The sequence below is a fragment of the Anser cygnoides genome, chromosome 27 (genome assembly GCF_040182565.1).
Source record: "Anser cygnoides isolate HZ-2024a breed goose chromosome 27, Taihu_goose_T2T_genome, whole genome shotgun sequence".
Classification (NCBI taxonomy): Eukaryota; Metazoa; Chordata; class Aves; order Anseriformes; family Anatidae; genus Anser; species Anser cygnoides.
The window spans coordinates 2,915,855-2,933,458 of record NC_089899.1 but is presented as its reverse complement, the minus strand read 5'-3'; the positions used below and the strand labels follow the sequence as shown (position 1 = coordinate 2,933,458).

Sequence of the window (17,604 nt, the reverse complement as noted above, 5' to 3'; positions counted from 1 at the left end):
GTGACAATAATAGCTTTGTTTTACTCTGCTTTTAGAAAAAGACAAAATTAAGCCCATTGCCGCTCAGCTCTGAGAAGGTAGCTTCTGGGTGCTCTAAGAGTTCAGCTTCACCATTCCCTGGGCAGTGAGTGTTTTCAGGTCTATTTTGAAGACATTTAGAAGCTGGAAACATGAAGATACCTCGCTTTGAAGCATGGAACAGCAAAACCAGGTTCTCCTTGCACAATTGCTTGCCCTACCCATTTAAGCAACAACCTTTGTGAGCAAAGACAGAATGAAAATCATGTGCCAAGCCTTTGGGCTCCAGCTGCTGGACCAAACTTCCTACTAGAAAGTTATTTCTTTTTTAACCGAACTGAACCAATAAAGAAAAAAAATGGTCTGGTGACACAGAGGCCACAGCTGGATAATGGAATAAGCCACCACCTCTCCCTCCTGCAGCCCAGTGCCTCCAAGGTTAGTGACACAGGTGCTCACCTCCTTGTTGCGTCTTAACCTGGATGGGGTCCGAAAGAGGCCCGTCTCCCACCGAGGTGAAGGCCAGGACCCGAACTGTGTAGGTTTCATCCTCCAGGAGGCTGCCCACCGTGGTCAGGAGGCTGTCATCCACGTTGTGCTTCTGCCAGTTGCTGACAGGCTGATCAGGCTCCATGGTGTAATACACACGATAGCCACGGATCTGCCCGTTGGGCTCCACTGGTTCCTCCCACTGGATAATCATGGTGGTGCTGCTCAGCATTCGTCCCTGCACGTTACGGGGGGCACTGGCAGGGAGCTTGTTCCCCTGTGCGAGTGACCACTGACTCGCTGGGAGGCCCCTGCCCAATGCTGTTGACTGCAGAGACCCAGATCTCGTACTCAGAGTTGGGGCTGAGCCCCCCAATGCTGTAGCGCGTGGTGGTGATGTCCTCTTTGATCTGGTATGGTCCGTCCTGGCTTTTAGACTTGTATTCAATGACATAGTAGGACACGGGGTCTGGATTTCCAGAGTCCCAGGTGATGGTGATACTTGTTGCTGTCGTCTCTGTCACCACTGGTGTCCCAGGAGCCTTGGGGAGTGCTGAGGATTAGGAAGAACAGACGTTAAAAAAAAAAAAAAAAGAAAAAAAAAAAGGTGTGTTGAAGTGGTGCCTAATTGAGCTAGTTAGGGCTGTAGGAGCCAGAGGCACAGTACCAATCACAGAGCGGCAGTTCAGTAAAGTGCCGCTGAAATATTATGAACCTAGTTATACACTCTATTATCCTCCTTAAACTGCTCCATCAAAAGGGAAGTGCTCAGCTAAACATCTGGAATCATTAGCACAGACTTCAGCTGAACATCCGCTGGCTCACAGGGCAGCAAGGAAAAGCGGTTTTGCAAGAGCTCTTTCAGAGCACATCATCAGATCTTCTGAAGCACCGGCTACCCAGCTCTGGCACTGCTGAATTTCTCCATGTCTAGCGTGCAGGTAACAGTACAGCATGGACTGTACTCTCCAGAACTAGAAAGCCATAAATACATGCAGTACTTCACCTCAATCCACAAATGTGTTAACGTCCATCTCCTGTCACTCATCCAAAAGACAAACTTGCTGGAGACTGCATGCTGAATGCCGGAAACCTTTAACCTTTTCCTCACTACTTGTTTTAGACCCTTTCCAATCTCATCTTCTCTAGGCTTGAGCAGCCTTAAAGCTCTAACTTCTCATTTCATCTTCTGACTGGGGAATATTGCAGATGCTTACAGACAAGAACAAAAGGGGAAATAGCAGTGAAATAAAATGACAAAAGGCAGAATGTACCAGCAGGGCAAGATTCCACACCTGAGGACAATTGGAAGCAGAAGCAATGTATCTATCAGCCTTTTAAATTAATAGTGTAAGATGGAAAAAAGGGAAGGAAGAAAACAGGAGAATAAACAGCACTTCAGCCCAGCCGTGGGCATCCTTTCTCTAGCACGTAAGCCCAATCCCTGTGAAAAGCACAGGATCGGTGTCATGTCAAGATTCACCAGTGCCTACCTACTCACTTCTACGGTGAGGTCTCCCTCAGTCAGAGGCACCGACACAAACCGGACGGTTTCTCTTCACCACTCCCCTTCTCCAAGGTATTTCTCCTCCTCTCCCCCTCCCCTCCGAATCCTCTCCCACCCCATCTCCCCCAGATCCCTCGTGGGCAATGCCATCACTCAGAGCAGACACCAGCTCATACACCGAGCTCTACACTCACCCAACCACAGGGGCATCCCGCTTGGGTTTTAATACTCCCCTGCTGAGGACAGAATAGATTGAAGATTGCACCCGTGCTCCTCCTGGAAATTGCTAGCTGGAAGCTGGGGATATTCCCCCTCTTGCTGAGGCAACAACGGCCACTAAGATGCTGGATCTACGTTCTACTGCAAGGGCATACATGTCAGAGATCCTCAGGGCCTTGGCTGAATCTCTAACCTCGGAACAGGATGGCATGCAGGCTTCAAGCCATCCAAGGCTCCTTGCAAACTGCCCAGCCAGCCCCATATCCCAGGACAAAAACAAGCATGCAGGGCTTTAAATCAATTTTCTTCATAACAGACAGCCCAGTTGTCCTGAAGCAAGGGAAGATCTCAAGCCACCAGCATCCCATTCTCTGGGGATTCCTTTGGGCACGGGATCCCCACAGACGCATGCACAGATCCCAGCACGTGGCACGCACGGTGCACAGGTTTGTCTTCCTGCTCATGCTCACATACGCATATACATACGGGCTTGTACCACCACGGACGTACATACATGCAGTCAGGCACCCTCATGCCCATACAGCCACGTTGCTGACTCACGTGCACACACACTCATGCACGACAAGCGTGCTTCATGCATAATCACGTCCCCACATTCATCACGTGCAGGTCAGTCATGGGCTCTCCCCATGCAGGCACACAAAGCCACGGGCAGGACCACAACTCACACACACGCAGTCGCACGACGACACGCACTCATGCACTGGCGAAGGCTTACCGGCACGGCCATTTATCTACAAATGCTCACATGCACGAACACGACACGTGCCCACAGCTCTTTGCACACGTGCTCAGACGCTCCGTGAAGACCATGCGCCCAACACGTGCCTTGCACGTACGTACACCCATGCAGCAGCTCACGCACTTGTGCATGCACGCTCCTACAAACATGCATCGTCGGGGAACCCACGCACTCGCTCACGCAGGTGTGCTCACACTCTCTTACATTTCACCGTGATCTGAGCAACGGCTTCTATGACTCCCAGACTGGACATGGCCACACACGTGTAGTTGGCTGAGTCCTTGACATCCGTGAGCTCCAAGACATTACGGCCCACGGGCATGTCATCTTCGGGCGTCAGGTCCTCCGCTCCCTGCATCCACTTGACGTATGGCATGGGCGAACCCACCGCCACGCAGGTGATGTTGACGTTGCCGCCGGGCATGATTTCGTGGCTGACGGGCAAGATGGAGAAGCGAGGGGCCACGCGGCGAACTGTGGACGAGACGCACAGAGGTAACAAAAAAACAAAACAGAACAAAAACGAAACAAAAAAATAAAACAAAACAAAAAAAAAAAAGAAAGAAAAGAAAAAGAAGAAAAGGGAGAAAAAGAAAAAAGAGTAAAAGATAATTTAAATACAGATGGGGTTTGTCATCATTTATTTTCTTCCTTCATTAAAAACAAAACAAAAATCAAAGAAACTAAAAAATCAAAAACCAAAAACCAAAAAAATTAAACTTCAAATAAATTTGTACTTCACAAACAATATATAGAATATAGACATAAAAGCGATATTTCATAGCAACAGGGTTCCATTGATCAAGATTAGACCCATCACAGCACAGATAAAGACACAAAAATTTATTAGCAATTTCTCATCTTTACTGGCAAGAGCTGGCATGGCGAGCGTCGAAAATCTCCTCCACAGGCGCTGGGGCCCCCAGCTCCCCGCTCCGCGCCCCGGGAAGCCCGCTCCTCCCCTTTTCCAGTGGGGTCCAGCTCATCCTCCCCTATCACCTTCTCCCGCGGCCGAATAAATCGGCTCCTCCACCACCACGGCTCGGAGACACCCCAGGGGCTGCCCCCGTCCCCAGAGAGGGGCCGGCTCCGTGCCCGACGGGGGGCGAGGGATGCTGCAGCCTTGGGTGGTGGCGAGGAGAAGGCGGGCACGGAGGTGGAAACTTCTCAAGATTTTGCCTTGTTAGGAAGGCCCAAATCTTGTGACCCAGAGAATCCAACCAAGAGAGAAGTATCACATCCCCAGATGCCGGAGAGACACCACTTGAAAAGCAGAGAGGCAAAAAATAAAAAAAAGGGGGGAGAGGGAGTCCCCGGAGCGGGACAGAATTTAGTTGGTGTCTGCGTGTGAGAACCGTCCAAGGGGATGCAGTCCCCCTGGAGCGAGACAGAGTGTGGAAAAGATGAGAAACTCTAATGAAATTTTTGTGGTTTTCGGGTATAGAAACCCTAACGAAGCCTCTTTAAGATCTGACACGGTTCCATTGATAGATGCAGCTCTCAGAGTCACAAACATCATGCAAAATAGGTAAAAAAGAGACAGAGAAAAAGATAGAAAGAGAAAGAGAGAGAGAGGAGAATGCAGAGAAATATAATTTATGGGCGGCTAGCAAATGCCCACATGGAAACTGAATAGAGAGAGAGCAACAGAGAAAGAAAGGAAGACGAGGAGAAGGAGAACAAGGAGGGGAAGGGAGAAAGAAGAGAGAGAAAGAGAGGGAGGGGAGGGGGAAACCCACTTTAATGCTGCATACTTTTTCTAGCTGATGTGACCCAATGTGGTGGCTCACATTGTCACATCTCAGCCCTGGCGGAATAATAAATAGAATAGAATTAATAAGAAAAACAAGGTAATGAAACTTTAACGTTGAGAAAACAGTGACATGTTCTGTGCATCTCCTTAGCAGAGAGGTGGATGCAGCTTCCAGACCTTACACGATAAGAACATGGACGCAAAGGGAAGGGGGTGGTTTCCTTGGCTCCATTTTCTGAACTAACTGAGCTGGCCGAGGTGGATGCTCTTCCTCAGGGGTGAAAGCAGGAGGACGGACAAAGGAGAAAATAAAGTGCCTGAGAGAGGCCCTAGGGAGGAAGCTGAAGGCAAGGTCCCATCCTGTAAGCAGGGACAAAAGGATTCAGACCCCAGTAAGCTGCAGGCACAGCAGCAGCCCAAGGAAAAAAGGAGGGTGGGAATCCTCCCAGCTTGTGGGAGCCATGCGATAAACACCCCTCGGGAAGGGTGAGCAAGGGGACGGGAGAGGTAGGGGTGATGGGGGCCTGAGAAATATTTGTCCCTGGTGTCCTCTTCCCAGGTAACCCCTCTGAACAACCTCTCTAAAACCACCAACGGTCGCATCCATGCAATAGCAATGCAAAAGACACCAGAGCTAAGCCTGCAATCTCTTTTCCCACGTCCTAGTGCCTTCAGATGTCCCTTGGAATTGATGTCCTCGTTTTTTTCTGGTATTTATCTTCCAGCCCATTCCCCTGGCTGCCGCTCAACATTATGGATCTTTTCAGATGGGGAGTGCGCTGCCAGGAGAGATAGTGGCTGTTTTCCATTTAGTGGCGTTTTGTTAAACAAAAGCCAAATATGGCCTCTGCTTCCTCCCACAAACTGACAGGGAGATATCTTCACAGAAAGGTGTTCTCTTACCAGCATGCTACAGGATCCTTCTCTGCACAGTTACAGGGAAGGAAGAGAGGACTTCCAGCTTTGGGGCCTTGGGAGCTCAGAGATGTCAGAGGAGACATCCCACGTGCACAGCTTTGTGAAGGGAACTGACAGCACGTCCTCACCCGTGGTGCAGTGGGGAAAGGCCTGGGGTGTGGAGGGCCAGACCACAAACTCGCGTGGACGCTGTGACTAGAAGCTGACTTTCTGCTTAGAGAAAGGTGTGAGGGGAGTACTGTGGTGTTTGCACAACCTCTGGCACCAGCACTGGCTCACGAGGGCAGGCAACGTGCTTCTTGCTCCCTCCTGTCATACCCCTTTGAAGATCGGGAGCCCTGGACACGAGGGCACAGCCTTGTGGCCTACCCCGTCTTTCCTTCCACTGTCTGCTGCGGGAGGTTTCAGAAAATGGAGCCACGCGAAGACCACCCCGGTCACAGTCTGAGACAAGATGGAGAGAACTCGAAAAGAAACAAGTGGGGTCACCATGCAGACAGATCTGGGTGGGGATGGCTCTTCTGAGTGTAACCTTCTGGAGAGGAGAGGCAGGGTGGGAAGAGGTGAGGAGAAATGGGGAGACGTAGGCCGGACAAGATCCGGTCAGCAAACAGCATCGACAGCAACAAACAACGGCAGGTGGGATGCAAACACCGAGTTGTCATGGAAACAGAACAAGACAATTAATTCAAACCGAGGCTAATCGCAAAGAAATGAAACCAAACTAAAAGGGAAAAAGGAAAAAAAAAAAAAAAACAAAAAGGAAGAACAAACCAGAATTTAATAACTGAAAAGCATCATTCGATGGATGGCGGAGTGCTGAGAATCGGAGCCTGAAGGGAACAGCCTGCTGCCGTCTGCGTGTTTGGGGCAGGGACGGGGAAGAGCCACTCACAAAACACAAGCTCAGGACCACGGAGCCCAGCAATGAGCCGGCCTCCTCTGCGTGCCCACGTCCAGAGGGAAGCAGGGAAGCAGTTCTCCCCCCGCCGACCTCGCTGCACCCAGGGCTTAGGGTTTTAGGTCAGCTCTGTGGGATTTTAGGGCAGCGTAATTGCTCTGCTGGTTTAATTGCAGTTTTCACAACTAACGGGGAGCAACCGGCACATCTGGGTGCCAGCTGAAGACACGGCGTGTTTCTGTGAAAAGGGGAGGATTTGGGGCAGGGGTAGTGGCGGGCTGATGCGAGGACAAAAGGGGCGGCAGCATTTCTGTCGTGCATCCTGGTTCAAAAAAAGCTACACACTGCTGTGTGTACAGATACACAGACATCCACACGCTGGTCCAGGAGGTGAAAATAACTCCAACGCTAGCTGAGGTTGGAGATCTCAGCGAGTCCCTCGATACATCCCTGCCAGGGCTCAGGGCTGTGACAACAGCAGTTTCTGTAACAGGAAATACTTGTAGGGCTCGTCTCTGGATACCAGGAACCATGTCGCTGTTTATTTTAATTGCCATACCACTCTGATTTGACTGTTGACATGAGATTTCTCAAGCTGAGAATCTCTGGGTCAGCATTTAGGTCAGAGCCTAGGAAGAGAGCAGTGGTGGGAAGCAAGCTCGAAGAGCAGCTAGAGATTGAATCAAGAACAATTTCAGCTCTGGCTCCAGCTGCGTTTCAAGCACAGCAGCTGAAAAAGTGAATTTTTTCCATCTAAAAATGCAGAGAAGTGAATCCTTTTGTTTTGCCATCCAACAAATTCAAGAGACTGGGGAGGTAAGGGGAAGAACTGCCCTCTCTGGAAAGGGGAAGTTGTGGTGGGGCAGCCAGGGCTCCACTTTACAGACCACTTCTCTGATGCTCTTAGCAATTTCTTGCTTGTCTGATCTCTTCTTTCCTAGCACTGAGCTCTCTCTCAGGCAGGAACACCCCATTTCTAGAGCAGGGCAGATCTTTCCTCTTCCAGAAATTTAGCCTTTTTTTTTTTTTTTTTTTACTAATACTCCTTTACCACCCTACAGGAGCTACAAGGCAGATTCCTCGTGTTTCTTAAGGCAGTCTGCCATTGTGCAGAATTCAGGTTAAAAACACCTCCAGTGACAACACAATGCAAAGGCTGCAAGTCACCGACATCTCCATGTGCTTCTCTTCTCTCCCTTCAGATGCTGAGGGTGCAGTCAGGCCAAGGCCTCCAGCTGCCACTGGTTTCAAGGAGCACCTTAGCCCTGAGCTTCAGGGATGTTTGGTTTCCATGACAGCTTTGTCCCAACTGTTTTCCAAAGCCAACCTTGCATGCATACAGACGTGCATGCTCCATGTGCATGTGCAACATCTCCTGATAAACACACACAAGCAGGCACACACAAAGACACGTTTTCAATGGCCAAAAAACTCTCAGGAGCTTTTTTCAAACAAGGATACAGCTCATTACTGACAGAAGCAGGCTTTAGGACTAGAGCAGGACATTTGTGATGCAAGTCAAATTACTGCAGCACAGAGAAGCCATTTCCGAGGCACGGAAAGATTTCTTAAGTCCAGTTAGTTTTTTGTTTTATATTGTTGGATAAGTATTACTTATATTTATATTATTGGTAAGTATTTCACAGAAGCAAAGCTGCACCCCAAATTCTGCTTAACTTAACTTACATGAGAAACTGAACAGATCCAGAACTTTTCACTCGCAAAGCCAATTGGTTTTGTTGCTGCTCATGGCTGCAGAGGTTACCCCAGCTTGTGTTCTGTGAGTGGCATTTTTGGTGCATTATTCTTTCCAATGAAAAGGAAATCAACATCACTAAGGTTCCCCCCCCACACCACTCGGTTATAAAGACAGCTGGGGTCCACAAGGTGAGAGACATTTGGCAAGGGACGGATTTACAGACCTGATCGGAAGAGACACTGGGAGATCCAGGGTTGACTTTTGCAACACCAGAATCCATCCTTAAAATGTGTTCCCAGGATGCTGCTAGCGAAAGAAATCTGAGGACCAACCGACCAGCTCGTGCTGGGGAAACCTACCGGTTCCACTTTTTAAGCCCTTTCCAGATTAGCTCAGGGAGAAAAACATTGGAGGAAAAGTGGGGAAAGGAGAATGTCCTAGACAAGAACCCATCACTTCAAACCCCGATTCACATTAAAAACCAACCAAAAGAGAAACGTACTTCATATCTTAAAGAATAAATTAATTGGAAAAGGAAAAAAACAAAGAAAAAGAAAGTGAAGTGACTGGTTGAAAGCACCAAACAAAACCAAATGGTATTAAACATTTTGACACTCAGCAAGCTGCTGCTCCAAATGAGGTGAGAAGGCGGACATTATTGGCCATTTTGGTGAGACAGGAGTCATTCCGTCTTGCTCCAAAATGAGGAGGGGTAGGGGAAAGGGTGCCAAAATAATGTGCAGCCTCTACGTTATTAGTGAAGCTTAGATTACACCTGTCCTCCCCTCCCAAAAGGTGGTCCGTCCCTGCCCCTGGGCTGTCCGTGCAGCCGCCTCTGCCTTCTCCCTCTCCCATTCCAATTCCAAGTTGATTCCACTGCGGCGAGACGCTGCTCGGCTCTGGATTTCCGACCTCCGTCCCTCCAGAGGACGAGATACTTCCCTCCTCATGCCCATCTCCTTCCTAATTTCCTTCATGGTAAATAAAAATAAATAAGTAAATAGTTGGATAAATAAAGAATGAGACCAAGGCTTGGTTTTGGTCTAAGGAAATCCATTACCTTCCCAATCATTGTCACTTTTCCTCTTAAAAAAACACATTAGTTGGGTGACAGGCTCGCTGAACATCTCTGGTCTTTTGTAATTCTTTTTTTTTTTTTTCTTTTTCTCTTGCTTTTTACAGGATTGAATATAAAATAATCGGAACCCAATTGTTTCTCAAGAAGATCTGTAAAATTAAACGCAGGCTTTGCTCTTTCATTTTTGTTATTTTAATTTGACAAGGTGTAATCTAATTTTTTCCCCTAAAACAAAGAGAACAGCAATGCAAAAGGTGTAAGAGACACAGGCAGGCAGAGATTTCGAGATCAGTACAGCACAGTGTTCCTGCAAAGTGCCCTCTATAGAGATATACATAGATATACATAGATATACAGTTTTGATTTTTCTTTTTGGGGGGTGGCTTTTTGTATCCATTTCCATTTCCTGATACCCTTGAGAAATCCTTCTGCAGAAACACAGCAAATTGGTTTGTTTGCTTTGGTTTTTGAACTAGAATTTCAGAGCTGAGGACACCCCAAACACAGACAGGGCGCTCCCCCACCCATGGAAGTGCTAATGCAACAAGGACTGTACCAGAGCTCGCCCTCCCGAAACTCCAGTGCCTGGAAAACGGCATTACAGGGGCAGCTGTACGAACTAGCGGCGGCTCTGCCTCCCTCCTCTTCCATTAAAGACTTTATCAATGCAAGTCTAAAAAGGTATTAAAACTCCTACGGTTTAAAATATCAAGGATTGCTTTGACCTCGTGGCCATTTGTTAAATCTATAGCGCAATTGGAATTATTTCCTTCTAACCTGTAAAAGGCATTGGAAGTTAAACAGCTTAGCAACCGTTCCACTTGTCTACGGAGGGACCGGCTGGGGAACCAGCGGCTCTCATTTAATGGTCAAATTACGCAGGAGCCAAACTTAACCCAGGAGCAGGCTAAGGGCTAAATTACTCGTTAAATTAGTCACATTTTAATATATTTTGAAGCTGTATTTCCTGAGGTCCTAGGCATGCAATTTCTGCATTTTCTATGGTTTTTATTTTAATTGATTGGAACTAGTTTTGCTATTATGTGTTTATCCCTGGCCTGTTTTCATCTTCAGGCTCTCAATGAGTTGAGGTTTTCCAGACAGCCTTGAAAAAATATTTGCAATGTTCTCAGCAGGAAGGGGGCTGCAGAACCTGATTTGGGGTGAATAAGCACTGTACTTGACTCCAGCAGCAGAAGAGGCAAGGCCTAAGCAGGCACAGGGAGTGCACTGTGCTGTTTTTAAATGCCTGTCGAACCATTTAAAACCCTCTGTGCTTGAAAAGAGCACGGCAACAAGAATCTCGAGCAGAGGGAAGAAGGATTATCCCTACAGCACCGCAACTGCTGCCTTTTGTAACTCCTGACAGGGCACCGCTGCGTGAAATAGGGTAAAATTTTTAATTCTGGTAAATTCAACCAAGACAATTTGTCCTGTACCAACAGCAGCGGCTCTGCACAGGTTGCTAAAGCACAGCCCACACAGCCCTACGGTGCATTGTTCCTTCTTCCTTTCCATTTGTAATCTGGAAGAGCGTGCGGAGACACTCAGTCTTTGCACAGCGCTCTATCTTGAGCCAAGCAGCTGGCTATTTGGATCGAAATAGAGCAACAGAGGTAAGAGTTTAAAGCTTTCAAAATTAAGAGGAGAGCTACAAATTGCTCCATTTCAAGGGAGCAGAACAGCTGCGGCCACAGATTTTGGCCAGGCAGCCATCCACCCTCTCTGGGGCAAAGCCTGGACGCCGTGCGCGTTGACTCACTGATGCCTGTAAAAAAACAGGCAGGTTATGAATGATCGTACCTGGTTTTATGTGCCAAAGCGGAGTGAGCATCTCAGCCCTTCTGGGCAAGACTCAAAGCCTGTTAAAAGGCCGGGAAGGTTTCCCTTGTGCCCTAGCTGAAGGAAGGCCATGTAGCTCTCTGCATGGATGCTGTACCCAGCCGTTTGCTTTCTGATTAGCCGTGAGAACTGCCAGGCTCTGAAACCAGCCTCCCCTGTATGAAGCTGGTGCCTAGCACTGTGCACGCAGAGGCATAAAGCTCTCGAACACCATCAGTGAGGAAGACACCTCTTGCTACCCAGGACTTCAAAGCAGTCCTTTCCTGCAATCACTAAAGGGCAAGAACTTTGATGGTATTTGTGTCCCTAGGGATACAGAGACGCATCTATTTTTGCAAGCCAGATGAGCTGTACAGCTCCCACAAAATCAGCATCTCCGTCTTAAGATGTGCTGATTTGCCCGACAGAGCTGCGTGCTTCCTTACACTGACTGCAAGTGAAATTCGGACAATTGACTTAGGTCAGAAACTTCTATACAGCCCAGGCCAGTGGCAGGATTCCTCTCACCTCCTGATCTGCTTTTCGGGTCTCCACGAAGATGCTTCTGCATTTTGACCTTGGAAATTCCCTGATGGTGGACTCTCTGCTATTTTGGACTGTGACATGATCTGATCTGTAATAACATGCAATGCAAACCCTGCGCCAATTATTGCAAGGCCATGCCTGTAACTTCTAGCAAACCAGGTAACCTCTCCTAGACAGGTTTCAAGTCTGTGTCTCCCTTCCTGGTGCCGTTCCAGCCTATGGTGCCTACATCCAATTTAGCTTTAGTTTATTGTTGTTGATATTATTATAGCTTTTATTGGCTCTTAAGGAAGAATTTAATCTTAAGACCTTCTCACACCACAAGTGATTCTAGCAGCAGCAGCGCAGTTTGGGCATGTTAGAGGTATTTTATAAAAGATAAAATAAACAAATACAAAAATAAATGGTGTGTAAATCCCTTTTTAATTGCACCTAAATCCTGAAACTCAAACTCCTATTCATGAAGGAAAATCCTGTGATTAGTGGTGATTATCACCTTTTAGTCCTAGGCAGGAGGGAGGTGGGATGGGAACACCTCATTTCAAATACTATTCCTTCTCTCTTGCTCTTTTTAAATAGAACAAGTCTTTATTCTTTTTTCTTTAAATAGAACACTGGGATTGGGGGATGTCCTTTGGCTATTGTTGGCGTTAGTCAAAGTTAGTAGAGCCACAGCTGGCCGCTTTAGAAAGACATTATCAACAGTGCAGCATTTCGGAGTGGTACCCTTGTATCTAAGGGGAGAGGGGGAGAGACTTGAAGGAGGGGGGGGGGAATACCAGTACTGAGGGTCCGAGCACTGAAATCTCAGTATTTTAAGAAAAAGAGAAAGACAGACAGAAAGAAAGAGAGAGACAGAGAAAGAGAGAGACAGATACTGTGTCAATACTGCACTGGATTTCTCAAAAATCACACAGCTTTAATACCTGTACACTAGGAAAGCCACTCCTTTGGTAGATTATTGAGTAGTGAGGACTGATGGGCAGAGGGAAACGCATAAACAGGGAAAGGAAGGGCATTCAATTCTGCACAGGGCAAAAGCACCAAGCACCAATGGTAGAACTAACACACTGCAAAAAACCCACCTGTTTACTATCCCATGTGGCTCGCCCACTCAGGATGCACACATGGGAGGCAACAGAAGCTTAATGGGGATAAACAGGGAGATGAGAAGAGGGAAAAGAGGCATTTTCAGCTAGAATGTAACTTGTCAGACTTCTTATTGCTGTTTACAATAAGGATGCAGCTGCCAGATGTGTCCCAGCAGCCTCTTTCGTGTCTACCACTGCTGCATTTCTTTTTTCACATTCCTTTCAAAAGGAGGGCTCTACCTTATCTGGAGCTGGTATTTCTGAGATAATCACGCAGGCTGGTTTTCAAGGTGCCCGTAAGGCAGGCAATAATGGTTAAATGACAGGGAATAAAGAGGGTAAATGGGGAGAGGCAGAGCCATGAAATCCAGCTACCCTTCTGCAGGAGGCAGCTGGCCGGCTGCCCTTCGGTTCTGACGCCGCAAGGACGAGGCATCACCTCCTGCAAGGGGCTGTGCCGAGGTCTGCTGATGAGACAGGGCACAGCCCGACGGCGGGGCTCGTTGCTCTAAAGGAAAGACAACTGCGTGTGCTTCAGTAACACGGGAGGAAGCTTTCTGTCCTTCCACATCCTGGTCCGAAAGCAGATTAGCTCCCATACACAGTGTCTTGGGTATCAGCGTTGGGAAAGGGGCAGTTACCAGTTCTGGATGGCTTGGGAAGCTCTTCGAAGCAGGGCTCAGGGTTTTTCTCTGTGTGCAGGATGTGGAACAGCAGCCACACCTCCAAGAAATTGGCAAGTAATGAGGTGACCCAAGGTCTGCTCTGATTCTTGAACTGAAACCCTGGCTTCTTACCATCTTTTCCACTTCCCAGATCCCTCCCTCCCCTCAAAACAAAGGCTTGTCCCAAATAGCAGGGCTTCCATGGACAGGCGTTAGAGCTGTGTGACTCCTTTCCTCCTGGAGGGATTGAGGAGTTCAGTTACCACCGGGTGGGCAGGAACACTGGCTTCTCACAATGCGTTTGGAATAAACTACAGCACAGCATAACCAATCGAAACTGAAACAGGAAATCAAGAGAAAGCAAAAAACCCAACAGAACAAAAAATTCAGAAAGTAAGAGTAAATCCACTTCAAATAAACCAGAATTGTCAAAAAAAGAAGAAAAACAAACCAAAAAAAAACTATACATATTTATATACAGAAAAAATAAGTCGTAATTAATTTAAAAAGTGGCATGCAAAGAAGATTGTTACATTCTCCTATCATGCATCAGGCCCAATGTCCAAACGGCAAGGTAACCATGACGACAAAAAAGTGCAAGAACTCAGCAACATTACCAAAGGATGCATAGAGAGGCCCACAATGCAACTCAACTCATCTCTGCGAGACCCGGGAACGGGCGGGTCTCGCTCATCTTAAAGATTTCTTGCTTTTTCTCTTTTTTTTTTTTTTTTTTATTTTTTTATAAATATATATATTTTTTTCTCTTAAGAATGTAAAAATGTGGGTAAAGAAAGTAAAAAAGAAAAAAACCACACCAACCTTCTCGTAGCTCTGAGGGATGTTAAGGGGGTTTGATGCGGAACACAATGACATGAGGAGAAGAGAAAAATAGGGGAAACACAGAGAGAGTAAAAAAAGGCCTTCTCAAGGCTGTCAGCTGCAAATTGATTGTTTTTTTTTTTCTCTTAACCAAAATAAAAAGAAAGGAAAAAAAATGAAGATAGTAACGACCCTCCTTCCTGCCTTCCTAGCTTTCCCCCTCCCATCCAGCTAGGTCCCTTTTAAGAACAACCAAGCTCTGTAAAGAGGTCAGACCGTGAGCAATCCTAAGTCGGAATTAGCACCCGACGGGGATGCCAACTCCAGAAAGGAGTTCTCACTTCTTTACGTGCATCTGCTCTTTAAAGAAGGGGGAGCGGAGGCCGTGCCAGGCAGGGACCTGGCACCGAGGTGAGCCCCACGTGGAAATCCGCTCCCCCAGCCCGGCTCCCCCCAGCCCCGCGCCCAGCTCTGCTTGCACTAGCTCCACAACGGGACTGAATAAGGAAAAAGAAATAATTAGAAGAAGAAAAGAAAAAACCAAAACCAAAACATTTCCTTGCAATGTTAAAACTTACAACTCCTATCCCAGGTGCTCTATAGAGACAAGCATGTTATGGGAGAAACAAGTCAATTGGAAACACGGGAGTGTTCATGACTCTTTTAAAACAAAAAACGGGAAGAAAAATGTGCATGAACTTCCCCTCCCACCAAAGCAGATCCATTTCAGAACTTTGTTACCTTTCCACGATATTAACACACAAGAAACAAGGAATTAAACAGCATGAAAAACACCCAAACCACAGGCCGAGCTTGCTTACACGGCGTTTTCTGCACTCTCTGGGCCGGCAACTGCTGGCTTTGTTTGGTAGCCCGGCCTCGGGCACGCAGGGCTAGCTCCGACAGAAGGAGGGCTGGCTATCTATCCACCTGGAGCCGGCCCTTAGCCAGGTGGGGAGACAACTCGAGGGCTACAACCTTTGTCTCCAGGGTAGTTTCCGAGTGGCCAGAAAGGTAGAGGAGATTTGTAAATAAAAGAATAATGAAAAATCCCCACGTTTTTTCCTGTTTCTTTTTTTTTTTTTTTTTTTTTTTAAATCTCAAAACATTCCAGCTAAACTGTCTGCGAAGGATTTAGCCCTGAATTAGTATCAGATCCAGATTTACTTTCCCAAAAGAAGAATTTCAGGGTCCAAGCGACAGGGCAAATTTCAAACGCAATTTTCCAGCTGGCCACAAAAGGCTATTTAAAAATTTAGCTTGGAAACATTAAATTATTAAAAGCCTTCTCTCCATGTGCATGTGATTTAGTGAGCGTGAGACACGAGAGAGAGAGAAAGAGAGAGAGAAAGGAGTGCACACAGGAGCATGGCTCTGCATTGACTGCAGAGTTAACGTGAGTGTAGGTGGGAGGCGCTTCCTCTGTCGATGGGATGGAAATGGGAACAGTTTACTGGGATGTAACTTTTCTTTTTTCCTCCCAATGGTATTTTTCTTTTTTTTTTTTTTTTAAAAAAGCGAGAAGGACCAGCCCTGCTCTCTCATTACCAAAAGGGTTTTGCTGTGGAAAGATATTAAACCAAAGCTACACACAAAATGTTACAGGTCAGAGAGATTAAAATAAGAGAACAAAGAAAGCAGAAAGGCAATTGCCTGCTGGGTGTGAGAACATCAAGGGGGCATTAGCAGAAGCCAATCCCCCTGTCATCTGTTCCCGGTGCTAAAAGGGCAAAGGAATCTGTCACTGACGGCAGAGATGTCTGCTGGCCATCTCCAGCTTTCTGCGAGTCTCTGCCCATGGCCAGTGTTCATGCCCGAGGAACCAGCGACAAATTACTGCTGGCAAAGGGAAAACCAGCTGGGACACGAGCAAGAAGTGAGAATGCACCCTCCTGTTGTGATCTGGGAAGATCCAGGGGAGAAACAGTTCTGTGGAGGGGGCTGAGAGGGTCCTCCCCTCCTCTCACACCCACACCAGCAGAACTGGAACCTTCCCACTTCCAGAGAGCGGGGATCCTTTGTGAGAAAGGGGACTACGGCCTCTCGGCAGCCAAAGCTGTTCATTCTTCTCTGGGCCCTGCAGACTGATGGCAGCAGATACTCGGGCACACTGTTTTGGGTCACGCTTGACTTCAGTGAGGGTGACACAGCCTTGTACTGCTGCCCTGCAGCTCTGGCGTGCAATGGTGAGAAGTCAGGGTGCGCCAGGATCCCCCTGCAAGCTCAGTAGTGCACCGTAAGGATCCAACCAAGAACCACCGGTGCTTCCCCTGCACTCAGGGACGGGCTCGAATCAAAGAGCTGGGGACAAAGGAAGGCCACGGGGAGGGAGATATTTGCCAGTGTTGTGAGCCGATGCGCTCCCTACCTCTCACGTAAAGATTAGCAGGTGAGGAGTAGCGCACTCCGGCGCTGTTGCTGGCGACGCATTCGTACTTCCCCTGGTCCGTCTCCTCGCTGCTTTCAATCTGCAGGCCACCTGCGAGGAGAGAAGACCGCAGCAAACACAATCATCACCACTTTGTTTTTTTTTAGGAGGGAGCAGTAGTGTCAAGGTCTTGCTTTCTCCTTCCCTCGGGTGAATACCTACTGGAACGCTGCCTGGGGGTCTTGGCCTTGGGGATCTGGAACTAAGGAGCCCTGCCAACATCAGCTATTAGTGTTACGGCTGGACACAGAGCCACCAGGAAGAGAAAATCCAGTCCCCGCCTCTATACTAAGTGCCTCTCTCTGTACTGAAATAATGAGCAGAATTACCAACTTTTGTGACTTCTGCAATGCAGATATCCTGCACCAGAACTCCTGAAATCAACTTCAATAATCCGTATTACTGTGATTCCCAGAAATCTGTCAGAGGGCAGTCAGCTTCCCATTACTCGATCTGAAGCAGTGACCATAAAGGTGAAAGGATTTGTCACCCACTGCCCAGGAACCCTGAAGAATTCTTACCAATGCTGGCTTTGTTTTGTACCTAAATACCTGATTCTGAGGAATCCCACAGGAGATAATAAAGTGAAAATCACGTTACTGCTAGTGAATATTTCCAAGAGAAAAAAACCTGCAAATACTGCACTGGATTTCCTGAATTGCATGTGCGGTTTACACAAACTGGGCCAAAAGGACGAAGCTTTTTCTTAAACCCGTACCTTATTGGAGTTCACAAGAATGAATTCAGAGCCATACTAAACACCCCTGTAAGCAGACATGCAGATATGCTGCATGTAAGTACATGGAAGAAAATTGTCTCATTTACCTCAAAAGGCTTCGCTCCTGCAAAACTTGAGTTAAAATACATACTACATAAATAATTCAAC

General features: G+C 47.5%; 1 protein-coding gene across 1 annotated transcript in view; it reads right to left on the bottom strand.

The window, feature by feature from the left end:
- Positions 1-17,604, bottom strand: part of PTPRS (protein tyrosine phosphatase receptor type S) — a 156,347-nt gene that overhangs the window by 44,805 nt on the left and 93,938 nt on the right. The window contains 4 exon segments of the mRNA XM_066983830.1: positions 478-772; positions 774-1,060; positions 3,201-3,470; positions 16,659-16,769. Of these exon segments, the coding sequence (XP_066839931.1) occupies positions 478-772; positions 774-1,060; positions 3,201-3,470; positions 16,659-16,769 (963 nt within the window).